Below are 27,481 nucleotides of genomic sequence, written 5' to 3'. Positions count from 1 at the left end.
TTGCTGTAGTGTGTCAGTAGGAAATATCAGTTAACATTTCCAAACCTTCCTTTTGCCATTAGTTATAATAATCCAGTGAGATTTTTGTATGCACAAGAAGTCCGACAACAGCCAGTATGCTCCACACGGAGATCTGATCTCACCATCATCGAGTCTGCCTGGGATTACATGAAGAAACAGAAAAAAACTGAGACAGGCTAAATCCAGAAGAACTGTTCCAACATCTCCAAGACGCTTGAAGAAACCTACCACTGTCAAGTTATGTAGAGATTCTCAGCCTCAATGTTTTCCCAAACTTGACAAAGGCTTCAATCAACTTCAGAGGGCACATGGAATAACTCAAAACATCTGATTCTTCATCATCGAAGTAATCATTTGCTTATTTTCAGATCTTAAGTCAGATGCTTACCTTAATAACCTACAGGCCTACAGAGAAACTATATAAATATATACGAGTTACTACACACACAGCAATGACATCATTTAAGGATATTTAACTCATTTAAACTACAAACACTGTTACTTGAATACTCACAAATCACATAAAGTACATAGCGGTTCAACAGCAACACTAAATCAAATGCATTTACTGCACATGGCCAGTTAGCATATCAGATGCTAAAACCGCTAGCATTACCAAAGAACTTGCGAGACATACACAGTTGTTCTTTTAAACAGTCTATAGTCACTAAAGAAATGAGTCTTTATCCTGTCACAGTAGCGTCTCAAAGTTGATGAACACATTGTAGCTTTTCCCTGCTGTCTTCAGACTAACTCAGCATGTGGTTTACTCCAAACTCAGTGGCAACATCAGTGCATGTTTTAGCAATCTTTCTCCTCTGGTTTTATAATCAGTATCAACACCAACTTGGGTAGGAGAAACACATCCACTTTGCAAACATAGATCCCTCTGCACGTTGATAATCACACAAACACACCTGGTTCATTGCCACAGTTCTTCTGGATTTAATCTGTCAGTTTTTTATATTTATGTTCTGGCTTGGGTCACGGCTTCAATCAAAATCTATGGGATTTTTCCTTTCTTGTTTTGTTTGCTAGGTGAAAAATCTTCAAATTAGTAGAATGAATTAGTTTAAAACTAGTGATTTGAACAAACCCCATAGCACTAAGTGTGAGCGATAGGGTGATATATGAAATAGGTGGGCATTGTTGTGGCATTGACAGTTCAGAGAGGACAGCATGATCTCTCTAGCTCTCTGTCTGTCACTCGCGCCCACACAAGCTCCCCCAATTGGTTGTCATCGGGCACTGAAGGTCAGTGGAGGTGTTCTTGCATTGTATAAGGGTGCTAATAACCAGGCAAATATGTGTGTCTGTATGAGTGTGCGCGTTGATGTTGGCGCGTCTGCTTGTAAATTGCTGTCATCTAATCTGTGGTTAAAGCTCCAGCCAGTAATCCATTTCACACTTCGGGTTATTTTGTGGCATCCACAATCTTAAAACACGCCAACGGCACGCCACCTAATCCTGCCAAATAAAGCCACGGTATACAGGATCCACGCACTGCATAAACGCTGACATCGCCATGGTAATCTGACACACGTCACTGCTTATGTTTATACATTTTGTTTTGTTCAGTACAAACAAATTCATCCCAGTTAAGGGACGTCATATCTCAGTTCTTAGGCCCATACCCTGTCAAAACTGAACAAACAGATTGTGTCTTAGCTGCATAGTTCGGGTCCTGGATGCTAAACTTGTTGAATATGTTACCCATGTTATGTTAGCTAGTTGACCGTTTCATCCACTAAAGCAACACTTGTGACAATGCTAAAAATGCAATGTATACTTGAATTGAATTATTAAATGTCAACTATAAAGGTATTTCAAGGGACAACATCTTTATAAATATAGGCTATAGTGTTGTATAAAGTTTGGTTAAATAACATACAAAGATCTCCAATTAACAAAATTAAATAACCGTTTTACCAATCATTATTACATATTCGGGTCTTTAGTTACTATATCTATGGATCTCTAACTGCCGCAATAGTATAAAACTCTCCCGATATTTTAATAACAATTACAAAAGAATAAATTTAAACATATTTAGTTACCTTTTGGACATTGGAAGGGTTCAATATTAGCAGATGCTTATCATCACTGTCATCGTCAGAGCTCATTTCCCCAGTAGGTTCAGCATCTGGCTCATATTCACAATCTCAACCATATTCTCAAAACTATTGTTTTTAATGTCTTCAAAATCAAAATTTCCATCACTTACACCTTCTTCACCAGATCCACCATCACGTGACAGTGACACTAATATTTGATTGTGTACAGTAATTGCTCAGCAGTAAATCACCATTTCAAGTTTTGCTGATGATACTTGTGTATTCTTTTGTTTTATGTCTGCGGTAATTATGAGTGAAAAATAAGAAAAAAATTCTGCACCAATTACAAATTAAAAAATTTAATTGGGAGCATAGATTCATTAGACCCATTAGATGGGTCAAAGATTTACATAGAAATTGACAACAGAATATTAATGCGCACTAACAAAAATGTGACTGTGCACATACAAAAAAGAAAGAAAAAACAAAAAGCAACGTTTCAGTCCATTTTGGAGTATCTTCAGTGCTGATTATGTAATTGACCATTCGCAAAGACCCGCCCCCTTTAGTTACTGTTGCTACGTCCGACATCATGTTCTCACGCAGTGAAAAATACTTCACGGAGCAAAGAGGACACTGACAACGCGTCAACAGACAAGACAGAGCAGGTTATTTTGATATGAAACAAAGCCACAAATTTAAAATTTTGTAATTTTTAAAGAAATTTAAACAATAAAAAACGTTTTGTGGCTCTTTAATGTGCCGTGACAGATCGCTGTAGCGCTATAGTTTAAGAGGCTAGTGAACCAATCATCTCTTCCTACTAGTTAATTATAGCATCAAATAAACATGAATGAACTGAACATCAGAAGGAATGTCATTTCAATCACAGAAAGACGTCAGTACACACCATTTTTCAAGTTCTAGTCCTCCGATGTTAATATATACTAATAACCCCCCATGAATGCTTTGTATGCGTTATGATTGGTTAGATCGCCTGTCAATCAAACTCCCAGCGAAGGGTTAATTATGAGAGAAACATCACATCATTATTGTGTTTCAGACATTGCCACCTTGAAGAATAAAGGCAAATCGAAACTTATGAGTCATCAGAGATTCAATTATTGTTGCGCAGGAAATCTATTACATCTTGGGTCACTAGGGACCCTGTACATCTTTTACAAAAAATTTATTAGAAAACAGACATGTTTTTTTTTTTTTTATTGTTATATAGTTTATAATGAATACAATGATGAATACTAAGAAGGTTGATGTCTAAATTAATGAGGGGGAGGGTAGTGAATGATGTCCAAGGTATGCAAAGACCCGAGGTATGCATTCAAGGGTTAAACTATTTTAAATTAATTTTAATTATCTATCTATCTATGCCAATAATTAAATGTTGCAGCTTTAAGCTCTCCCTGATTCATAAACAACCTTTATTTGTTTTTACCGGTGATGAAATACATCACTTCATTACTGTTTTACTCTCTCAGACAAGTTTACCAAAGCATTTTAGACAGAACAGTCTTCTGCATGTTAAAACTAGAGTCAATTAATTAAATCTGAAAGTGAGCGTGAAGTTGCATGGCAAAGAAGGAAGAAAGAGGATTTTCTGAGTAACTGTCAGCTTAACCATTAAAAACCGCAAACCCACGCGTACCCTGTCAACAGCCCTACCCTGCAATGACAACACCCACTCTGAGCAGGGGGCCCCTATACGCAGTCACACACAAACCGAGATGTGTTTGCACGTCACAGAGTGCCTATGTATATGTGCGTGTTCATATGCGTAGGCGGCCAAGTGTGTGTGTGGGTGTGTTTGAGTAGGAAGACACGCTTGACTCGGATAGGCTCAGCAAATTAAAGGAATCTTAGTTTGTTTGTTTTTTTCATTGCCACCCCCCTTTCTCTCTCTCTCTCTTTCCCTCTCTTATGTTTCTTCAGGCTTATGTTAGAGGTCACCTATTTCCAGATATAAAGGAACAAGATCATGTATAGTGTATGGATAAATATGACACACATGTGTGTGTGTGTGTATGTATATGTTGTCATCATTTTTATCCTATACCATTTATAAAACGCAAATTTTTCACGTTGAAAAAATGTTAGGTCATTCGTTTACAAGAGCCAGACAGACCTCAAGAGCAAAACTCTGATAGCATGACAGAAAATCATCACATTCCCTTGAGAGCAGATACACTTTACAAAACTCCAGTAAAAGGATCCGTGATGGCAGTCAAGGTGTCGCTTGTCATTTTTGTCACATAAGATGGGAAAAGACTTGGAAAAGCTTTTGTTTTGAGGAATAGACTAACACAAAACTGGGGGATGACAGCAACCACCACGCACTTCCTCCCAGGGGCTGTTCGCTGTGCCCAACCTCCTTCCTAAAATAGCTCAACATGCTATGGCAGATGGGAGGTTGCTGATGCGCCCCTTTATCTAAAGATCCAGCCTGAGATATGTTCATGAACATTTCATGAACATATGCTGTTTCTCTCTCTCTCACTTCCTGTGTCCTCAACATACTAAACAGTGTTTTTCTGAAATTCAAAAAAATGCAGACAGTTTTCTGTGATGGGTAGGTTTAGGGGTAGTGTAGGGGGATAGAATGTACAGTTTGTACAGTATAAAAAACATTACGTTTATGGAGAGTCCCCGTACACCACATATACAAGTATTTGTGTGCGTGTGTGGGGGGTGTGTGTGTGTGGTGGTGGGGGGGGAGCATGATTTAACTTTATAGGTAGATTCTGCTGTGGTGTTATGTTAGGTGTTTATTAAAGCTGTAATTTTACTGAGATGCAAGAAAGAAAGAAAAAACATTCGGACAATTATACATTTAAGTAGAAGCATACTTGGGTGGGTTTTGGGGGATTTTGCACCCAAGAGAGTGTGAGTGAATTTCCTGTGGGGTTTACTGTCTGTGGACAAGAACAATTGTCACACAGTGGATAAATGCAGAAAGCCGACCGCATTAAGTTGCAAAAAGTCTTGCAAGGCATTTGACATTACAGCATGCGTTTATGAAAACAAAAATGATAAAAGTAACACATTACATGACATAATAATGTAACATAAGTAGTCATTAGAGTGAATAAATTACTTAAAGTAAATATTTTGGTGGTGCTATCTGTGAGTTTAAATATCAAAATGTATACGCCTGCCACTATTCACTGAAAATCGTCCACTCTTCACATACATTCAATCACATTTTTAGTAGTTTATTTTTGCAGCCAAAACTTTAAAGCATGCATTTACACTGACAATGACTTTTACCTGACTTAAAATGTAAATATTTTGTGTTGTTTCTGCTTACGAGTTTAAAAGTCAAAATTTAAATCACTATTTGTCTAAATTAATCGTTAATTAATCGATTAATCGTTCCCTCTTCTAGTAGCCTATTTTCAATCACATTTTACTATAGCTTATTTTTCGCGGCCACACTTTAAAGCATCTATTCTGACTTTCAAAAGTAACCCGTTAAACATTTACTGTGGTAAAAAAAAAAAGTGCAACAATCTGCCTGCCTTGTTTCCCTTATTTACATGTACGAACATGGACACCACAAAAAAAAAAACCTTCATATAGTGTACTGAAGGCTGTGTGGGTTCGTGTCGAAAAAAAACACTGTATTACCGATTAATATTCCTCAATATGTCATCATGAATGTGTGTATTTTACCGGGTGTGTGACCGTTCAGGTCTTCTCTCTCTTTCTCTCTCGGTATTCCGTCCCACGCGCGCAAGCCGCCCACGCGAGGATTTGCGTCAAGCAACGCGTGGGAGTAAGAGAGCAATGCAGCTTACATCGGAATATCCCCGCACAAGCGAGAGAGAGAGAGACAGCGCGAGAGGGAGACAGCAGCGATGAGCCTTCAACGCACTTTCTCTCCTGCGCGAGAGGCGGAGCGCTGCCTCGAGACAGCGGCGAGCACCGGGAGCAGTCGCGCGCACCAGCTGCGAAAGAGAGGTACGTAAACCTGAGGACTAATATAAAAAATTCATACATAAACATTCAGATGGGGAGGGTAGACAGTCAAAGCATGTTGATTTGAGCTAGTTGGGTATATAGACTTAATATCCGAGTTATTTGCGTGCATTGATCTCTTGGAGATTCCCAAGTGCATAGTCAAGCAATAGTTTGAGATCTTCTCAGGTGAGTTTGCAGGAATCTGTACATGCTTGTGTGAAGAATATTGTAATGCACAGTTGTGTTTGAAACAGTATAAACTTATATATGACACAGCCTACTTGCAACTTCATTTTTAATATGATGTTATGATAACTAAATTTGAACCTTTATGGGATTTTACCTATGTGCACTTGAGCAAGGCACTCAAATTCAGGCTGTGTCAAGAGGATTGTACCTGTAATAAGCATAGATTAAGTCACTTTACTTGAAAACATCTGCTAAATAACTACTTAAAGGAAACGTGTATAAGTTTTTCAACATTAAAATGCAACAATACAGCCATCTTTTCACAGCTTAATACAAACAACAGTAGATACATCGGTTATTAATTTCCATTTTAAGTCATTAATTTCTGATTGAAAGTAGGACAGAGGTTGCACTGAGTTCCAGCTCTCTGCAGATGCAGGATTTCCAGATACAATTTGAGCTTCAAATGCATTGTAAGTTTGCAGCTTGTGTGAATAAACATTATGTGACCATCTGACTGGATATTATGTAGGCTACAGACCTTAGTCACAGCAGGTGCCATAGAGAATTTGATGTGGATGAAAACAAGACTGTGTGGGTAATGGGCAATGGGTAAATGCTTTTGTTGTCGGCTTCATGAATGACTTCAAAGTACATTGGAATTGTAGACAAACTGTGACAGTCATATTGTGAGTTCACAGACCTTTCCTGGGAAATTGCTTCATGTTGACTTGAAACGTTGTCGATAAGAAGCTTGGAATGACAATACTATGTTTTGCTCTATGTGTTTGCATGTGTAGCCATGTCAGTGCTCCTGCCTCGTTCCTTAGGCGAGCTACAACTGTACCGGATCCTGCAGAAGGCAAACTTGCTCTGCTATTATGAAGCCTTCATCCAGCAAGGCGGTGACGATGTGCAGCAACTCTGCGAGGCTGGCGAGGAAGAGTTCCTCGAGATCATGGCCCTTGTCGGAATGGCGACCAAACCCCTCCACGTTCGGAGGCTCCAGAAGGCTCTACGGGATTGGGTCACCAACCCTTCCCTCTTCAACCAACCGTTGACATCTCTTCCCGTTTGCAGTATACCGGTGTACAAGCTACCTGAAAGTTCCCCAGGCATCCACAGCAATGGGCAACAGAACCAGCTTGCAGTTCCTAGGGCGTTATTACCCACAAGCCCCAGTCCTGGAAGGCTGGATCTCAGCAGGGACGGGACGCCAGGCTGCTCCCCACTGCAAGGGGCTAGCGAGAGTCGCTTCTGGGGAAGCGAAAGCGAACACAGCCTATCTCCTTCTGGAGCCTGTTCCCCATGTTCTCCACATGACGCTCTCGAAACTCTCGATTCTGTCGCCGTCCAGTGCGTGATGGAGTGCGTAGAGCGACTAGCCCAAACACTGCCCAAGAGCAACCCCACGGAAGTCAAAGAACACGTCCGCGCCAATAAGAAGTTCAGCAAGATGATCGGCCACATCTGCGAGATGAACGAAGACGATCCGCAGAAGGAGGTGGAGATTCGGAAATACAGCGCCATCTATGGGCGGTTCGATTCCAAGAGGCGGGACGGCCGGCAACTTACGATGCACGAGGTTGGTTGATTCTTCTGATTGGGGTGAATGCTAAAATATCGGGATTCCCGCATCAGATGACAATTGTGGTGATTAACAGAACGTGTTGTTCCTTAAGTTTCAGTTTTCATTGTTGTTTCATTTATTGTGTAGCTAACGGTGAATGAAGCGTCCGCTCAGCTGTGCATGAAAGATCTATCGCTGCTCACCCGAAGAGATGAGCTTTTCACGCTGGCCAGGCAGATTTCACGTGAAGTTACCTACAAATACACCCGCAGGAGCAACAGGTAATGCGCAACTTCTTCAATTCTTCATTTGACTCTATAGAAAAACAATTGTTAAAATAGCTTAAAAAATTGCATACAACCTTGTGACCTTGTCCCGTAAGAAATTGTAAATGTTTTTTGAGTCAACTGTTTAGAGTACATTAGCATTTGCCAACGTACTTTCATTAACGTCACAAAACCTATGTGATTTTGACCATTTTTTCAGACACTTACGGTCTTCAATTATTCATATAAGCACCATCTTTTTAGTAGCCTACTTTCACTAGTTTGTTATTCAGTAAAACTGTGTTACCGGAGTGACTATTTATGGTGTATAAAAATAAAAATCTTTGTTTTAGATCCCACTGCGGTGATGATGATGAACCATCTCCCAAGAGAATCAAATCTGAGGTAGGTTTAAACAAGTTCTGTAGATTCAGTTCATATTCATAAACCCCACTGCGACAAATTGCTTTATTTGCATGAGACGCCTCAGTTTTGTAATCATTTCGAGCTCCAGGTGGTTTCTCAGGACTTCTTTATTAGTTTTGCATTCTTGTCATGATATTTATTGCCAGCCGCCTTCCCATTGTGTCTGAATTTAGTGCTGTGTTTGTGTGTGCACTCTCTCTGTTAATAATCTCAGGAGAGTAATTACTGTCATGATTCACTCCGAAATGTCGCGTTCACAGCTTTTTCCCCATGAGCGACGGTCTGTGCCTCTGGGTGAACATCTAAAAGTAAATGATATCGTTGTTTTCATATCTCTGTGAGGCCTCTAAGTCAACAAAACGGTTGCAAACAAAACTCTCAAGACGTCAATTTAAAACTCTATGCGATTAATTTTAGCTCGCTTTTAAAAGCTTGTTTTTGACGGAAGTTGTTTTGTGGGGTTCTCTGGATAAAGAGAAGCTTAGTACACAAAAGCACAATCATTCATCCACACAGGCGGAGAAGTACACAGTGGACTGAAACACATAATTGACATCATCCTGTGGGTGCTTACTGAATTACCCACGCATCGCTGTGGCTGTCTTTGCCTGAGTCTAACGTCATACGTGGACACACACACACACACACACACACACACACACACACACACATACGTGATGACCTCAGAGGAAAATGCGGAGGTTGTCAAGGGGCGACATGAAGTTCAAATTTGTTCAAAGGTGACGATCTGAATAACAACATAAATACTGGTGAGAGATAAATAGTAATGTTGCCATGGCAGAGAAATTTTGATTATGCATAAGTGTTTTTAAGAAAAGAAAATCTTATATTTGAAGATGAAATCCTTCGCAAAGGACCAAATGATTGTTTTTCATAAATATGTGCATCTAAAAACTCAAAAAAGTAAAAAAAACAAAATAATAATTCTAATACTAAAAGCAAATGTAAAAATAAAAGACTATATTTAAGGTTCACTATGCCTCTTACAGTATATTTAATGTCAATGGTTTTATTTTACACAAATTCTTCTTCTATGCATCTAATATTCAAATATTGTTTTATTGCCAAATTTAAAAACATAAATTATATAAACTACTTATATTATATATAAACTATATTTACTGTATTGTATATTTACTCTTATATTTGAGGTCAATGTGATTTATGGCTTTAAAATGGTTTTATGAACATTTTACACAAATTCTTCTTCTATGCATCCAATATCAAAATAAGTAAATATTGTTTTATTACTAAATTATAATTGGAATATGATCTTTACTAATATCCTAATGATGTTTGTCATAAAAGAAAAATTGATTTCAATTCAAAAATAAAATACTTTATTTATTTGGCTTTAATATTTATTTTATATTTTGAGGCTTTAAAATGGTTTTATGAATAAAAAATATTAAAAATATTATTTTAATACTAAATTTAAATAAATACATCTTTAATACATCTTTCATATTTTAGGCTAAGGTTAAAACAATTTTATGAAAAATGCACCCACACCCACACACATTTCTGCTGGATTTTATGCATCCAAGACCCAAAAAGTTAACATTATTAGAATACTAAATTTACAATAGCTTTATTATAACTCTTATATTTTAGCTGTATGTATTCATGCAACAAATTCTTGATCTGTTTGCATAACTGTGTGGTTTGTTTCTAAGCTCAGAGAGAGGGAGAAAATGGTAATGAACAAAATAATGAATAGTTTTGGTGCAAACATATTTGATTGGCATTATAAGTGGAGTTTTGGGGAAAAAAAACAATTGCTACAAAATTGTAAAATGTGATTATTTGGATGGTTCATCTCTGCAAGCAGCATGACTTGCCTCCTCGGGCACTGTGGACTACAGATGTGATGACTCAGACTGTGCTAACAGCTTTCTTCATTTGTGCAAATGTCATATTTGCACCAGACATGCAAATAAAGCCATCATGGAGATATAAAACTCTCTCACTTCTGTCTCAGCTAGTTTTAATGAAAGTTTCCCATGAGGTCATCCCTCTCTCTTTCACTTTTTCTCACTTTCTCTTAGGATGGTGTCTATGATCTACAGGAGGCCCTTCAGGTTCTTCATACGCGACAGGAGACAGTGAGAGAGCAGCTCGCAATTGCCAAATCTAAAGGAGATGAGACGATCAGACATAGTCTACAGGTAGTTTGAGTCTGCATTAAGTTGATGTATCGCAAAACATGGTGTCTGTCGTTTGCATGATTTGTTTAAAACTTTTGTTTTAGTCATTGAATGTTTGTCTAAACATTGTTTCAATGTTGTTTGAACTTTGTTTGAAAATGTTTTTTTTTCCAATGTAATTTTGAAAGAACTTGTTTTGAACTTCATTTTAACGTATTTTGTTTTCAAAGTTGATTTAGCTGTTTGAAAATATTTGATTTGACAATATTTTGTTTGAAAGTTAGTTTCAAAGTTATTAAATTTATTTTAACATTGTTTGAAAATGTTTACTAGAAAAGTTTTTTGAAAGCTTTTTTTCAACAAAATTTTGTTTGAACATTTTTTGAAAGAGCTTTGAAAGTTTTGTTTGAATTTCGTTGTTTTAAAAAAAAATGTTTTTATTATGTTTGTTTTAAAGTTGTTTGAACTACAGTATGTTTGTTAACAGTGTTTGTTTGAATGTTTTAGGTTTTGTTTTGTAGTTGTTTGAACTTTCTTCGAAACATTCTTGTGAATATATATTTGTTTGAAATGTTAGTTTTCAAGTTGTTTGACATTGCTTTTTTTGAAATCTTTTTGTGAACATTTTTTTCCCGTTCAGTTCACATTCAGTGTTTGTGTGTGTAGGTACAGCTGGACTCTCTTCTGGCCAAGCAGGTGGAGCTCTTGCGTGATGCTGCCGTCCAGGAGAGATTGAAATCGCTGGACTGGCGGATTCCAACTGCGGCACTGAAATACCTCGCTCCCACCGCTCAGCACTGCAACAGCGGTCTCTCACATCTCTCTGGTACATATCTCCTTATTTTCTTACTGTTACTTTTTGTAACTGTTGCAATTGTTTGTATCAGTGATTGAGTATACGCACCTTTCTGTGCTTAAATACAGGCGAGAGACCCCTAAACTTGCGTCTGAGCGATGTTCCACTGGGCAGGCAATTGGCCAATGAGCTGAAGCGACATCACAAACAGAACACAGAGGAACGACATCATAATCAGCAGAACTCTGAAGAGAGAATGACGGCAGCCACAGGTTAGTGCTCACAACCAGACCATGACAGACTCTTCACAACTTTGAGCTTGCGATTAAGAAAAATACCACATAATAAATGTATCTAACCTTTTGTGTAGTCTAACTTCACTTTGAGAAATGAATGTTCAAATTGGAACTAAAAATTGTTCTTCAACCTGATGTCATAGGAGAACCTTTTGAAGTTGCTCGAAGAACTTTTTGTTCTCTGGTTCTTTAGAAAACCATCTATTTACAGGTTCTTTGAAGAACCTAGAATCTGAAGAACATATAATGTAACATCAAGAACGTTTTAAGTTCTATTCCAAAACCTAGTGTGCTGCCATGCTGTGTACTACACTACAATTCAAAAGTTGGATCAGTAAGTTTTTTTAAATGTTTCTTTTTTGTTGTTAGTAAATTAATATTTTTTTTTTACTTTTATTCAGCAAAGATTAAATTAATGAAAAAATGATAGTAAAAATCTTTGTGAAAAAAGATTTCTATTTCAAATGAATGCTGTTTTTAAACTTTCTATTCATCAAAGAATCCTGAACAAAAAGCATCCTGGTTTCCACAAAAATATTAAGCAGCACAAGTGTTTTCAACATTAATGTTTCTTGAGCAGCAAATCAGCGTATTAGAATGATTTTTGAAGGATCATGTGACACTGAAGACTGGAGTAATGATGCTGAAAATTCAGCTTTGCATCACAGGAATAAATTACCTTTTAAAATATATTCACATAGAATTAATGTGTCAATTTGTAGTGCAAATAACTGCAGCCTTTGTGAGCATAAAATACATGGTCTTTCAAAAACATTTTAAAATTCTTACTGACCCCAAACTTATAAGCAGCAGCATCTAAACTGAAATATAACTTCCTAAATGACTAATCTGGAAAAATGCATATGCAGATACAATCAGTAATATATTGCAATACGTTTTCTATTTATGCATTTACTGTCCTGATTCAGCTCAATAATGTCATCTAAATAAGCAGAAATGTGACTGGCGACACATCGGGTGCAGCTTCACCCTCGTTGCAATGCATTCTGGGACTGTCAGTCTATACACAATGGATACATGTGGTTCTGCCTTATAATTTGGCTAAAATGTGGTATCTCAGAAGGCAGCATAACTTTGCCGCCTACCTTTTGGAACAGCCTTCAAATGCTGTCTAGGTAGAGCTGTAATCTTCAAAGAACCGGAGTACAAATTAAATTCGGTCTCGTTGGACCAGGTATTTGCGTGCATGTTGTAGCCTGGATTGGCACAGGTTTATCTCAGTATCATCCTGGCACACTGACACCTACACCGCTCCATTAAACCCTGATGTGTCAACGTAACGCACATATCAGCAGGGCTTCAGAGAACTTTTTGTAATATATGCTATCTCTTGCATGCAAATGTCCTCGATGAAGGTAGCACTTTCTCTCTGAAACTCCTACCTCCCTCTGCAAGCTGCGTTAGTACGCCGCGAGTAGGTGAGGAAGGGGGTGAGGATTTACTCGTCTTTTTGACGTTTTGGGTTTTTCTTCCGCCCCAATGTGGGCAGAGCTTGATGTCAATCAGTGTCATTTACTGATCGCACTGGTCGTTTGAACTAATTTGAATATTTGAAAAATACGTTTAATACCCTCATCTGTCTATTCAGTGATATAGATTTGAAACAGTAAAAAGTACCATCCTTTATTTTGGTGTAAGCACTTACAATATGTGTTTGTTTACTGGAAATGGCTGAAATATGTTGAAAATTCCAGCATACTGAAACTGTTATGTTGCGAGAATTGAGACAATGAGGTTCAAGGTGGTTTTTTTAATGCACTTTTACTTGTTAACCATTTTTAAAACTACACTATGCACTAAATAGTTATATATTATATATACTTAATATTAAGTAAACCCTTCCTAATACAGCCAGCAAATAAAATCGAAATGAATATAGGGTTCAAGGATAATTTTATAGTGCAAAAGTTTCCACCTAGTACTAATTTATTATGTTGTTTTGGCAGTATTTTTATTATTTATTTGGTAACACTTTACAATAAGTTTCCATTTGTTTACATTAGTTAACTGTATTTGTTTTCATGAACTAATACTTGTGCTAGTTATTAATACTTATATTAATAATACTAATTATAGTTATTAATACTAATACTAATACTAGTTATTTCAACATTTACTAATACTTTATTAAAATCAAAACTTGTTTCTGTTAATATTAGTTAATGAACCTGAGCCAACATGAATGAACAATGAACATTTGTATTTTAATTAACTAACTTAAAAATAAATGTTAATAAATACTGTAGTGGTAACACTTTAGTTTAGGGTCCAATTCTCACTATTAACTAGTTATTAGCATGTATATTACTATGATACTGACTTATTTTGCATGACCTTATTCTACATCCTTAAACCCACCCAATATCTAAACTTAACAACTACCTTACTAACAATTAATAAGCAGTAATTAGGAGTTTATTAAGGCAAAAGTCTTAGTTAATAGTTAGTTAATAGTGAGAACTGGACCCTAATCTAAAGTGTGACCATTGAAGCTAATATATTGCTCATTGTTAGTTAATGCATTAACTAACATTAATTGTAAAGTGATACTATTAATGTTGAGAAATATTTAGTATTTTGGTAAGTATTAAATATTATTTTGCTAAATATTTATTATTTAGCTTGATTTGACTATTTCCTCGTTCTAGAACTTTAAAATTTGATGAGTTTCCACATAATCAAACGTATCTTAAAGGTGCCATCAAATGTTTTTTACAAGATGTATAAGTCTAAGGTGTCACCTGAATGTGTCTGTGAAGTTTCAGCCCAAAATACCCCATAGATTTTTTTTTAATTAATTTTTTTAACTGCCTATTTTGGGGCATAATTAGAAATGCGCCGATTCATGTTGCGGCCCCTTTAAATGCTCACGCTCCCCGCCCACGGAGCTCGCGCTTGCCTTAAACAGTGCATAAACAAAGTTTACACTGCTAATATAACCCTCAAAATGGATCTTTACAAAGTGTTTGTCATGCATACTGCATGCATGCGTTGGATTATGTGAGTAGTTGTATTGAATGAATTTGAGGCTGTGATCCGTGGCTAATGGCTAATGCTACACTGTTGGAGATATTTATAAAGAATGAAGTTGTGTTTATGAATTATACAGACTGCAAGTGTTTAATAATGAAAATAACGACGGCTCTTGTCTCCGTGAATACAATAAGAAACAATGGTAACTTTAACCACATTTAACAGTACATTAGCAACATGCTAACGAAACATTTAGAAAGACAGTTTACAAATATCACTAAAAATATCATGTAATCATGGATCATGTCAGTTATTATTGCTCCATCTGCCATTTTTCGCTATTGTTCTTGCTTGCTTACCTAGTCTGATGATTCAGCTGTGCACAGATCCAGACGTTAATACTGGCTGCCCTTGTGTAATGCCTCGATCATGGGCTGGCATATGCAAATATTGGGGGCGTACACCCCGACTGTTACGTAACAGTCGGTGTTATGTTGAGATTCGCCTGTTCTCCGGAGGTCTTTTAAACAAATGAGATTTACATAAGAAAGAGGAAACAATGGAGTTTGAGACTCACTGTACGTCATTTCCATGTACTGAACTCTTGTTATTTAACTATGCCAATATAAATTCAATTTTTAATTCTAGGGCACCTTTAAATCTCAATTCCACATATTTCTTCATTGTCATTTAACTTAATGCAAGCAAGCTAACCAATACATATTAAACAGATTAATTGTAACAAAGTCCCTTTAAGACAAGTCATTTGACTCGGCGGCCATCTTTGAAACGCCTCTCGGGTAGCTATTTCAGTCATGCAAGTACTGTACAGCTCCAATCTCTTTGAATAGGAAACATCAAATTCTCTAAAGCTATTCACCAAGCTTACGATTAAATTTCACATTTGAAATCACCAGTGAAATCTGATAACGACTTTCACATAAATTGTTTTTTAACACTCAAGTCATGACAGAAAACTGCATTTATTACAGTCATAAGCATGCATCTCAAATCACTGACTGTTTCATTAGCAACCAGCACTTCTAATGGCCACTGCAGTGATGCAATGACTTTACCAATTGACAACTGGCTTTTTTATTTAGAAGGCAGGACTTATTCCGCATTGCACTTCCTCCCATTCATATTTGAGTGTACTGTGTTTGTATACCTAAAGTCTTTGATTGTAATCCATTGCCTTTTTATTTCAGAAAACGGGTCTCAAAAAGAGCCCAGGCTTCTGGACAAGAAGACCATCAAATCAGAACCAGAGGACTCCAGATAACATCTTCAGCCTGCGAATGAAACCGGCGTCTTGTTTGCTCAGTGGATTTAGTACTGAAACTGTGTGGCCTTAAGAACTGTAAATGCCTAGAGATCAATTTATTTAGATTTTTAGTTTTTAAGAATTATTTTTATTTCTAATTTTAGAACAAAAAACGTGCAGTTTGCAGTTGGTGTATACAGGGAAACTGTCTAAGAGTTTATTTGTGAATGTGCATCTTTTTGTACATAATCTGTGTTTGTTTATTTGATTGCATGTCTTAGTCGTAAAGTATTTTTATTTAATCTATTCGTTATTCAACGGAAGCACTCTCCAACTGAAGTTTCGTAGAAAACGGTTGTGTAGTCCTTAGATTAGTTGATAATTTTAAGGTTAAATGATGACATTCATCTGTTCGTATTGGTTTGTCAGTGAGGATGAACTTAACGTGTACTTTGTAAAAGAATACTGAATATGTAGAATTAGATTTGTGCGTTTATGTGATTGCGTCACTTTAGATGTTAGTACTACAAAAAAGTGTGTTCTGTATTTGTTACCAGCAACTCTAGCCTTATATGGCCCATTCAAACCAAGAACGATAACTATAAAGATAGCGATATATAGATCATTTGTATCCACACCAGTGGGCGATATCTTTCTGATAAGCGCATGCTGCAGTTTTGTCGTCTGCCACTTTAAATTCTGGTGGATTCTGATTGGCTGTCGTTGTTTTTATTGTTCATCTGCTGAAAAACAATCATTCTTGCAATGACACTGCTGTGGTGTGGACTCTGCTATTTTTTTGCATTTAGAACGATTTTTAGAACTATGTCTTTATCGTTATGGTTTTAGTTGTCACCCTTGGTGTGAATGGGCCTTTATTCTCAGCATACAACATTGTATATCTCGCTGTCTTTAAACGTTAACTGTTACATTGTGACTGTGATTTTTTTTTTTTTTTAAAGTTCTCCAACATTTTTTTATTGACATGCGGGTGTTTCGTTAGTTAGCTGTGCTAGTCTGTTGTGTACTGGTCTTTTTCTATGTACATTTGTCGTGTTTCACTCTTTTGTGTCTTGTCTTTGTGAAATTGTTTTACAAATAAAAACCAAACTGGAAAAACGTAGTTCACAAATTTCTCTTCACTTCAAGTGTTCTAGTAGCTATACTTCAAGTGTTTATCTTATGTTATAGTTAATGGGAGGAAAAACATGAGATGGGCTTTCATGTTTGTGTTCCCCTGAGAAAATTTTCATTTGCTCACAAAATTTTGGGAGCAAACTGTATGTACTTTTTCAAGAGAATTCAAAGGTTTTGCAAAGTAATGTACGGAAGAGGAAGAGGGCCAAGCAATAATAAAAAAATAAAACCATCTCCAGATTAAAGTTGTTAAATTTCGAGAAAAAAGTCGTTAAATTTAGAGAAAAAAGTCGTTAAATTTAGAGAAAAAAGTCGAGATAAAATGTTGAGAATAAACTCGTTAAATTACGAGAATAAACTTGTTAAATTTCGAGAAAAAAGTCGAGATAAAATGTTGAGAATAAACTCGTTAAATTACGAGAATAAACTCGTTAAATTACGAGAAAAAACGAATAATGTTCTCATAATTTGATTTATCTCGACTTTTTTCTCAAAATTTAACAAGTTTATTCTCAAAATTTTATCTCGACTTTTTTCTTGAAATTTAACGAGTTTTTTCTCGTAATTTAATGAGTTTATTCCCAACATTTTATTTTGACTTTTTTCTCGAAATTTTAACAAGTTTTTTCTCGAAATTTAACAACTTTAATCTCGAGATGGTTTAATTTTTTTTATTATTGCTTGGCCCTAATCCTCTTCCGTACTAATGCCATTTTCTTGAGGTAACACAAAAGTTATGCAACCGTAGGCAAAAGCATTGAAATATAATTCTTCCTTCCATCTCTCTCTTTTTTTTATTACCATGTAAAATGTAAGTATAAAATATCAATACATTTATATTTAATTTTAGATATATAGATATTTAGATATATTTAAAGGTGGCATGAAACGGATAGTCTTTTCTTCCCTATTGTGACGTATGGGACAAGAAAAAAATGTTGGGCAGAACTTGATTTTGTCCATTGGAAATTGATTGGATGGTTGTGGTTTTGAATGTAAAATTAATAATAAAAAAAAATAATGTCCATGCATAAATCATTTATAATAAAAAAACTGCAATATCCCATAAAAAATAAGAATTATCTATTTTGATTTCATGGTGACTTTAATATTTACATATAGGCCTATAACTTTACCCATTTTAATTTATGATTGCCATTAAACTTTATATAAGCAAGCTAACAAATTAAAAATGTAAGAAGGCGATAATCTGGAAGCAGCTCATAAATCGAACTGATCCAAGCAGCTTCCTGTTCCACGCATGTCACACACATACGTTAATGCAAAAAATGCGCCCACGCTCTATACACGCACAATGTGTGTGTTCTCCAGTCGCTTCGATCTAAAGAAGCCCAACACGGGTGTTCCTCAGGAGACACGTCAGTGAGCACCTACAGAATCTCTGCGTGTGTGTGAGCGGTTAGAACACTGTGGTGACCCAGATGTGTGGGCGGTGCCTGAATGTGGGCGGAAACATTTCGAACAGCACTGCAGCTACAGAAAAGGCTTTTGTCTTGATGGAAGGGGCACTTATTTAGCGCTTGGATTTTTTTTTTTTTTTTTTTTTTTTTTACAAAAAATTATTATTAAAGATCAACGTGTCGGGATTAGCAGTAAATGCAAAATATAAACTCTTCAAAAAAAAAAAAAAAAAATGTAAAGTAAAGGTTCAGGATTTCCCATGACGCCTCTCCTTCCTGGGTTTAATCATGAACGTGATATCTTACTCTGTTAAAGGCCATGTAGATCTTGTCTCAGTGGGATAGAGGAAACATGCCTCATTTTAAATATACTACTTTTAAAATCCACTTGAGTTGTCTTGTGCATTAAAATGAAAGGTAGTGTAATAACATAAAAATAAAAACAGCAAATAATTAGAATTGTTAGCCTATATATATATATATATATATATACAATTCTAATTTTATATATTATATATTCTGTATATTATAATTAGAATTGTTATATATATATATATATATATATATATATATATATATATGGAAGTGAGGAAGTGAGGATAGTAAAATAAAGTAAACTGTTACATATTATACCCAATTCTTCATTCAGTGGACTACCAGTGAAACTGATAAAAGTTTGGACCAGCTATAGTGAAAAAAATGTATTAATGAATAAATTGTTCAAGATGTCTGAATAATATATATAATTTAAATATTTCACACACACACACACACACACACACACACACACACGTACACGTGTATATATGTATATATTATACAGTGTTTCCCACAAGATTTTGTGAGACTGTGGTGGGCGTACATCGGTTCCTCTAGGGGGGTCCGGGGGCATTCCCCCCCGGAGGAAAATTTTGTATATTTTAAATTTACATGCATAAATCTGGCGCATTCTGAGAGCAAAATTAAGTGACTAGATCAATGAAAAAAATTGTTCTCTTGTAAAGAAGTTTGTGCTATAAAAGTAAGTTATTTTTTGGTGATGGTTGGGCAATAATTTATTAGTGGGAGCCTGCATATTTGTGGAGCTAATGGTCACTCTTTGATTTGTTAACCAATCCAGAATGCAAACACACCACTTCATTATAGATAAAAATAACAAATGAATAAAAATATATAATCATAAGCTGACCAATAAATAAATAAGTAAACTAGGTGAGTATATAATTCAGCAGCAAAAAGTATTCTAGCCTAATTCTTGGGAAAGAAAAAAAAAAAACTTTGCACAGTAATTTTATAAATCCAAATGTTAATAAAAAGTTTAAAATGACTATTTGTATTCTTATGAAATGGAAAAAACGATTTCTATTAGATTTATATGTAAATAATTATATGTGTATATTATTGTAAGATTAAAAGACGCTTATTTTAAATGTATTGTGCAGCTTTTTAATAGGGCAACAAGATATGATAGATACGACAGAACAAAATAGGCTATTAATAATCTTTCAGTGTGCAAAACAATGATAATATGAAACGCTTCAAAACAGCAGCAGCAAAAAAAAAAAAAAAAAAAAAAAAAAAAAAAAAAAACGCTAATGCGCATCCTGGGAGCAGCATGATGCGCTTGAAGCAGTATCGAGTCAGAGCGCGCAGTTGCGCTGCGCATTGAAAAGTTCACGGCACAAAGAGAATCCCTGTGTATATCTGACTGTATCTAACAGTTTATTAATCATATGTTTCTTCTCACTTTTTTAAATCCAGTTATTGTGCATGTGACGCCAATTCATAGTCCTTGTGTTGTGCGATCTAACAGACATCCTGTAGCCAATATGATGACATCGTTCAGAAACAACAATAAACTCCAGCAAGATAAAGTCATTTTATGCAAATCCACAGCCCTTTATCTACATATCAAGTATTATAATGGGAATATATCATATTAGAGAGTTTTACTGTGCTAACTGTCGTTACCGAACGTGACTCGCTGTTTGAGTGCTGAATGATTGACAGCTGTAGCAGAGGGAGACGAGTTTCTGACCGTGAACTTAACGATGTAAGTTACATATCCTTCTGTCCCTCACATGAAGCTATGGAATGGCTTCAGATGACTTTGAATATAGTGCACGAAAACTTAATTGCTTCTAGTCTACTTATTTTGCTCTATGATTCCCACTTTTGCTATATAAAAGAGCGCAATCAGACGGTAATTTAAATATTGCGACCTAATTTCCGTTTCATTTTGAGACTGGCGGGACAAATTAGAATGTGGCGGGCGGCCACATGATAGTCAATGTATGGGAAACACTGTTATATAATATATATCACTTACTGATATCCATTGGACTGTATAAACATTTGTTTTGTTAAAAAATAAGTCTGTTAATTTTTAAATTGTCCACAAGGTGGCGAAATAGCTTAAGGTATTGGCACTCTTTTGTAAAAACGGGAAGATTCATTGTGTAAAATGTGTAATTTAATCTAATTGCATATTTGTAATGTTCATATGCTAATAATAATGTTCCATTATAGCCTACAAAAATACATAATATTTTCTTTGCTGTGAGAAAAAAAGAACAAACTATTGATCATAAATACACTTTTGACAGATTTGCACAATTGTGGTGTAAACACACTTTATTTAGGAATCAGTTTAAATGTGAATTATATCAATTAGTTGTAGATTGATTTACATTAAACAGACGTTTTGGATCAAAGCAGGCTTTCATGGGGGTCAAGTCAACATTCAACTATGCAGGTTGGTTTTGATGATATATAGAACAATAACTCGTCTTTGTCGCGCCAAATTCCTCCGTCTCACGTCTAAACCTCGTACGAGACCTCGCTGAGGCTTTCGCTGTGTTTGCATTGGACATTATGTTTATAAAGCAGGCCAGTCATCCGTTGAGAAGGTCACGGGTTATATCCATAGACTGTAAAAGGGTTATATCATGCTGTAAACTAAAAGTACCGGCTGTAATTTTGCATAATATTTGTCTCACAAAATGTGAGAATGGCTCTCAACAATTATAAACAGTTAATAGGTAAAACTCCTAACATTTGCAGGTCACACACACATATAAATATAAGTATAAATATAAGTGTGTGTGTGTGTGTGTGTGTGTGTTTTCTGAGATCATAGCTGTAGTCATGACGTGCGGGATATTTATTTTTACATACTGTTATACATACTATATTTTTTACATACAGTATTCAGAGAGTGTATACTGCACAGCACGCAGGACGCCACTCTACCAAGCGCAGGAAAGAGATAGGAGTCATAATACTGATTGACGGATGCCTGAGCCAATCAGCGTCCGCTATGATGTCACGCGACCAATGGAGTAAGAGCAGCGCTTCAATGGGCGGATTCGATTTTGTCGTCACTCGCGTGAAAATACACCGAGCAGGGGAGACGAGGGAAGAAACCGGCACGACTATTTAAAATTACGGATATTCCCATTGACATATGCTGTAATATTGCTAGTATTATTGTTGGAAATTACTCTGCTTAGCCTGTCGAGTTTAAAATGTTACAATTTAGGTTCTCGAGGGCGTTAAGGGGGTTTTGTAAATCCAATCTAAGGCTCATTTGGAAAAATAATACAGGTCATACAACAACCGCCGGAGGATGCGCATCTTCATATAGACGATCGCTGTGCACACAGACAGATGCTAACACCGAGAAGTGAGTATAGTGCTCCTGATAACCAGCTCAAAACCTCAATGAGCCAAGCGGGGGTTTAATAGAACATGGTCATTATAGATACCAGCTTTGGTTTCACTTTTAAAATGTATGGATTTGATCCATCCATTCATTCATTCATTCATTCTTATGGGGGCCCCGCATCCCGACAGATGATTCCCTGGCCTTGATCACGATGATGGATGTAAAAGATTTTTCTAAAAGGGCCTTAGATCTTCTAAATTTGTCAGGTGGACAAGATGTGTAGGATAGCCGTACTGTAGCGTGCACAAAGAGAAAGAGCTTTTACAAAGGATGGGGGCCAAATTCCCAGGGGCCTCTGTGATGTCCTCTGTGAATAATCGGAAAGGTTGGGCTTTAAGGGTCGGTTTTGATTCATTTTAAGCTGCTTTTCCCCCAAAACGATGCATTTATTGGTCAAAATCAGGATAATGGTAGTGTAGAAGATTCTAGATTCTTTCATTGTGATTTAAGATATTTGACTTAATGTTAAGAATAAGTAATTGATGAACCTGTACTGACTATTTTAGGTTAGAAATTCGATTATATGTGAAATTTGATTGTCTTTATTATTTTTATTTAAGTCAAATTAATGGTAGACTGTTTAATCACTGATATTTTGTAGTCATGATGATCCTTGAATTCTAAAACCCACTGACAGCTTTGAAAAATTAATCATTTTTGAGTAAAATGTCTGTTTACTTCCAGCAATTTTTCAGACTCATTTTGTTATCATTACATATTTCTTAAAAATATATTTCAGTTCAGTTCTTTTCAAAACAAGCATGTTAGTTCCTGTACGGCCAGATCAGCCATTTCCTCTTCCTGTAATAATGGTGTTCAAAGCTCGGAAGTGTCGAATCAGGGGTTTCCTCCAAAAACATTTCCTCTAAGTCTACTTGCTCTTCAGCCAGCCTTTCAGTATGCACTGGATGTGTCAGACTAGCTTATGCTTTCATTTTAGTATGCACTCATTTCATTCTTTCGGTATACGTGCTGTGAGTGTTTGTCCTTGAAGAGACAGATTGACCTTTCTCTCCATCTGTCTGTCAAGGAGTTGTGAAAGTCAGGTCTCAGATTATTGCAACATCTGTAAGTTTCTGTCTGGGGAAACGTTGTCAGTGTTGAAGTCTTTGTCAGTATGCTTGTTCCAAAAGGTCCAGGGCTGCTCTGCTACCTACATAGTTTGCCTCCTTTTAAGTCAGTTAGTGACTGATTTTGAATGCTCTACATGGACTGTAGCAATTTGTTATACAAGTAGCACAGAGGAGATATAATACGCTAAAAGTAGAATTTTCAGAGTTTGCTGTAAGCATATTGCTAAGCTAACAGCGTAATACTCAAATAAATAAATAGCAGACAGGAGATATGATTCGCAATTGATTTGGGTAGAGTTTGTTGATAGCATGTTTGCTAAGCTAACAGCGTAACACTGAAATAAATAAATAGCGCACAGGAGATATTATTCGCAATTAATTTGGATAGAGTTTGTTGATAGCATGTTGCTAAGCTAACAGCGTAACACTGAAATAAATAAATAGCGGACAGGAGATATTATTCGCAATTGATTTGGGTAGAGTTTGTTGATAGCATGTTGCTAAGCTAACAGAAATAAATAAATAGCGTAATAATTGATTTGGGTAGAGTTTGTTGATAGCTAAAATAAGTAAATAGCAGACAGGAGATATGATTCGGGATGCACCGATATGAACATTTTGGCTGATACCGATAATTCTTTATATTTGAAAGCTGATTATATATATATATATATATATATATATATATATATATATATATATATATATATATATATATATATAGTGGCCGATAAATCTAAATGCAAATTTTTTTTATAATTTTTGAGAGCCTGATTACAGAAAAAAAAGTCTCACCATTAAAAACCATGTCCCAAGCACACAATTATATTGTTTTCATTATAATTTTAAGTAGCCTATATGACAGACTTGTGCTGTACAACTGTTAAGTGCTGCACTTAACTGTATTTTCCTTTTTGAAGTGATTTCAATCATATTTCAAACAATTTTCAAACCATCATTGCGATCAGTGCTGAAGTGACTCAGCTGAAGGAAATAATCCATTATTTATCAGCTTTAATATATCAGCCAAATTTTCTTATCGGGCTGATAACGATAACATTAAAAATTAACGTATATCTGCCGATACTGATATTGTGGCCGATATATCGTGCATCCCTGTTCGCAGTTTATTTGGTTTTGTTGATAGCATGTTACTAAGCTAACAGCATAATACTCAAAAGTAAATAGCACACAAGATATACAATTCGCAACTGATTTGAACAGAGTTTGCTGTTAACATATTGCTAAGCTAACAACGTAGCAATTTCTAATTAGGGTGAACTATTTGTTTTTGAATACATTAGAGTATCGAAATGAAATATTAGTATATTATATATTTATATCGTGCACCATGTTGAATGGATTTTTCCACCAAGCTTGTTGCAATGCATTCTGGGATTGGTATTTCCACATAAGATTGGGCCATTTAAAGTATCTTAGATGGTAGCACGTTTATCTTATCTTTTAGAAGTGTTTTTGTTAGGATCACACATATGGTGCCTAAAATGCTGCCTATACAGTCAGCACACTAGGATTTGGAACACATCCAGGCATTTTTCATGTAGTAGTTGGCATAAGCTGGTTGTCAATGGCAACCTCACATTCAGACAGATGCTGAATTGATTCTATGAAGAAGAATCCCCCCATTCTTTTTTAGCCATGATGATTGGTTCAGTTGACCACAACAATAGTTAATTAGTGAACCCAATAACCTTTTTAATCTCTCTCAATATCACACTTTTGCTTTCATTGTGTTCATAAGCATCATATAAAAATGCTCTTCGGCATGTTACCAGGGGCTCGCTCTTGCTCTCTACTCTGTAATTCGTGGTGTCAGGTTTCAGAGGCACATGTGCTCTGTCCTGAGGGAGTCCACCAGGCATGTGGCCTTTACATTTTTACACCAAACAAAGAGGGAGTTTATACAGATATATTTGCATTAGAGATAATTAGTGTTATGATTTTTTCACCTGGTGGATGATAAACAGGGTGAAAAAAATCCCATGTTTACATTTAATCCCCAAAACACTCAACCAACCACATAGCAACACCCTGGCAACCAATCAGAGCAGCAAAGCATTTTAGCAGACAAGCACCAGATATTTTATATTTTGAATTGCAAATTTTAAATAAACTCCAGTTTTAAGGTGCAGTCACATTTACTGTTGCTCGGCGAAAATTTGCCTGCAAAATCCAGTAATTTCAAAAGGATTATGTGAGATCAGGAGCTTCGTGTGAGGGCATGAACACAGATTTCGCTCGTGTTCAGGTTCAACAGAGAGCTGCTTGGTTTGAAAGTGACTTCTGTCTGAGCGGTGCTTCATACATCGCTACACTATGGACCTTTTTTTGCATGCAATTTTTTGATAATTTGACCGCAATTTTCATAGTAGATAATGTGTAGCTGTCAAGTACTTTTGAAACATAGCTTACATAAAAAGTATAAACAAATATCGGCTTCTAAAGGCTCGTTCACACCAAGGAGGAAAAATAAAACTGTAACTACAAATTTTTAATAATCATTCTAATTCTGTGAGAATATGGAAGTCCACACCACAACAATATGATAACAACTTTGCGATATCAACACAATCACTTTCAAAATGATTTTTCCAGCAGATGATGACAAAAACACTGACAGTCAATAAGAATCCATTCGACTTTAAAGGTGCCATCGAAATTTTTTTCACAAGATGTAATATAAGTCTAAGGTGTCCCCTGAATGTGTCTGTGAAGTTTCAGCTCAAAATACCCCATAGATTTTTTTAAAATATTTTTTTTACTGCCTATTTTGGGGCATCATAATAGATAATAGCCCCCCCAGAGCTCTCGACTCAATCATTGCATAAACAAAGTTCACACAGCTAATATAACCCTCAAAATGGATCTTTACAAAGTGTTCGTCATGGAGCATGTCTAATCGCGCAAGTATGGTATTTATTTGGATGTTTACATTTGATTCTGAATGAGTTTGATAGTGCTCCGTGGCTAATGGCTAATGCTACACTGTTGGAGAGATTTATAAAGAATGAAAATGTGTTTATGCATTATACAGACTGCAAGTGTTTAAAAATGAAAATAGCGACGACTCTCTTGTCTCCGTGAATACAGTAAGAAACGATGGTAACTTTAACCACATTTAACAGTACATTAGCAACATGCTAACGAAACATTTAGAAAGACAATTTTACAAATATCACTAAAAATATGATATCATGGATCATGACAGTTATTATCGCTCCATCTGCCATTTTTCGCTATTGTTCTTGCTTGCTTACCTAGTCTGATGATTCAGCTGTGCACATCCAGACGTTAATACTGGCTGCCCTTGTGTAATGCCTTGATCATGGGCTGGCATATGCAAATATTGGGGGCGTACACCCCGACTGTTACGTAACAGTCAGTGTTATGTTGAGATTCGCCTGTTCTTTGGAGGTCTTTTAAACAAATTAGATTTATATAAGGAGGAAACAATGATGTTTGAGACTCACTGTATGTCATTTCCATGTACTGAACTCTTGTTATTTAACTATGCCGAGGTAAATTCAATTCAAAGAGCTTGAGCATTTAAAGCGGCAGATGACAAAACTGCAGCGTGATTACAATAAACAGAACAATATCATCTGCCGATGTGGATGCTAATATTATTACTGTTATAGTTATCGTTCTTAATGTTAAAATATGCCTATTTTAGATATAGGGACCAATATATTGTGCATATGTAATTTTCATTGTCAACAAAGATTGTTTATACTAAAATAATTGCTAATTTTACTTTTAGTTGTTTTTGTTGGTTTTTAACACAAATCCTGCAGTGCGAACACTAACGAGAGTATCAAATGAATCACCTCACAGCAGACTCGCTGGCATCTGAGATTTATCTGACATGACGGCACCAGCTGACACGTGAGTGTGTGTGTGTGTGTGTGTGTGTGTGTGTGTGTGTGTGTGTGTGCGTGTGTCACGCTGGCATGGATGGCATCTCTGCATGCCACTGCTGCATTGAAATCGTGCCAGATTGTGCCCACCGAGCATCTTCATCCAAACAAATGCTGTGAAAAATGAATGGAATAGGAATTTCAGACACGTCACGTAAAAATATTT

General features: G+C 36.1%; 2 protein-coding genes across 5 annotated transcripts in view; both read left to right on the top strand.

Moving 5' to 3' along the window:
• The first annotated feature begins 5,691 nt into the window (after positions 1-5,691).
• Positions 5,692-17,142, top strand: nab1a (NGFI-A binding protein 1a (EGR1 binding protein 1)). Its single transcript, XM_048168539.1, has 8 exons — positions 5,692-6,050; positions 7,040-7,824; positions 7,957-8,090; positions 8,429-8,480; positions 10,571-10,690; positions 11,336-11,495; positions 11,594-11,737; positions 15,964-17,142. Exons 1-8 carry the CDS (start codon positions 5,948-5,950, stop codon positions 16,035-16,037), a joined length of 1,572 nt encoding a protein of 523 aa, XP_048024496.1. The 5' UTR covers positions 5,692-5,947; the 3' UTR covers positions 16,038-17,142.
• A 4,810-nt stretch (positions 17,143-21,952) lies between these two features.
• Positions 21,953-27,481, top strand: part of glsa (glutaminase a) — a 26,614-nt gene continuing 21,085 nt past the window's right edge. For all 4 annotated transcript variants that reach the window (XM_048168496.1, XM_048168486.1, XM_048168510.1 and 1 more), the window contains exon 1: positions 21,953-22,262. In XM_048168496.1, coding sequence (XP_048024453.1) covers positions 22,105-22,262 — 158 coding nt within the window. In that variant the 5' untranslated portion in view covers positions 21,953-22,104. The remainder of the gene's footprint in view (positions 22,263-27,481) is intronic.

The sequence above is a fragment of the Megalobrama amblycephala genome, linkage group LG2, assembly GCF_018812025.1.
Source record: "Megalobrama amblycephala isolate DHTTF-2021 linkage group LG2, ASM1881202v1, whole genome shotgun sequence".
NCBI classification, from domain to species: Eukaryota; Metazoa; Chordata; class Actinopteri; order Cypriniformes; family Xenocyprididae; genus Megalobrama; species Megalobrama amblycephala.
The sequence above is the reverse complement of the archived record's forward strand: the minus strand, read 5'-3'. Positions and strand labels throughout refer to the sequence as shown.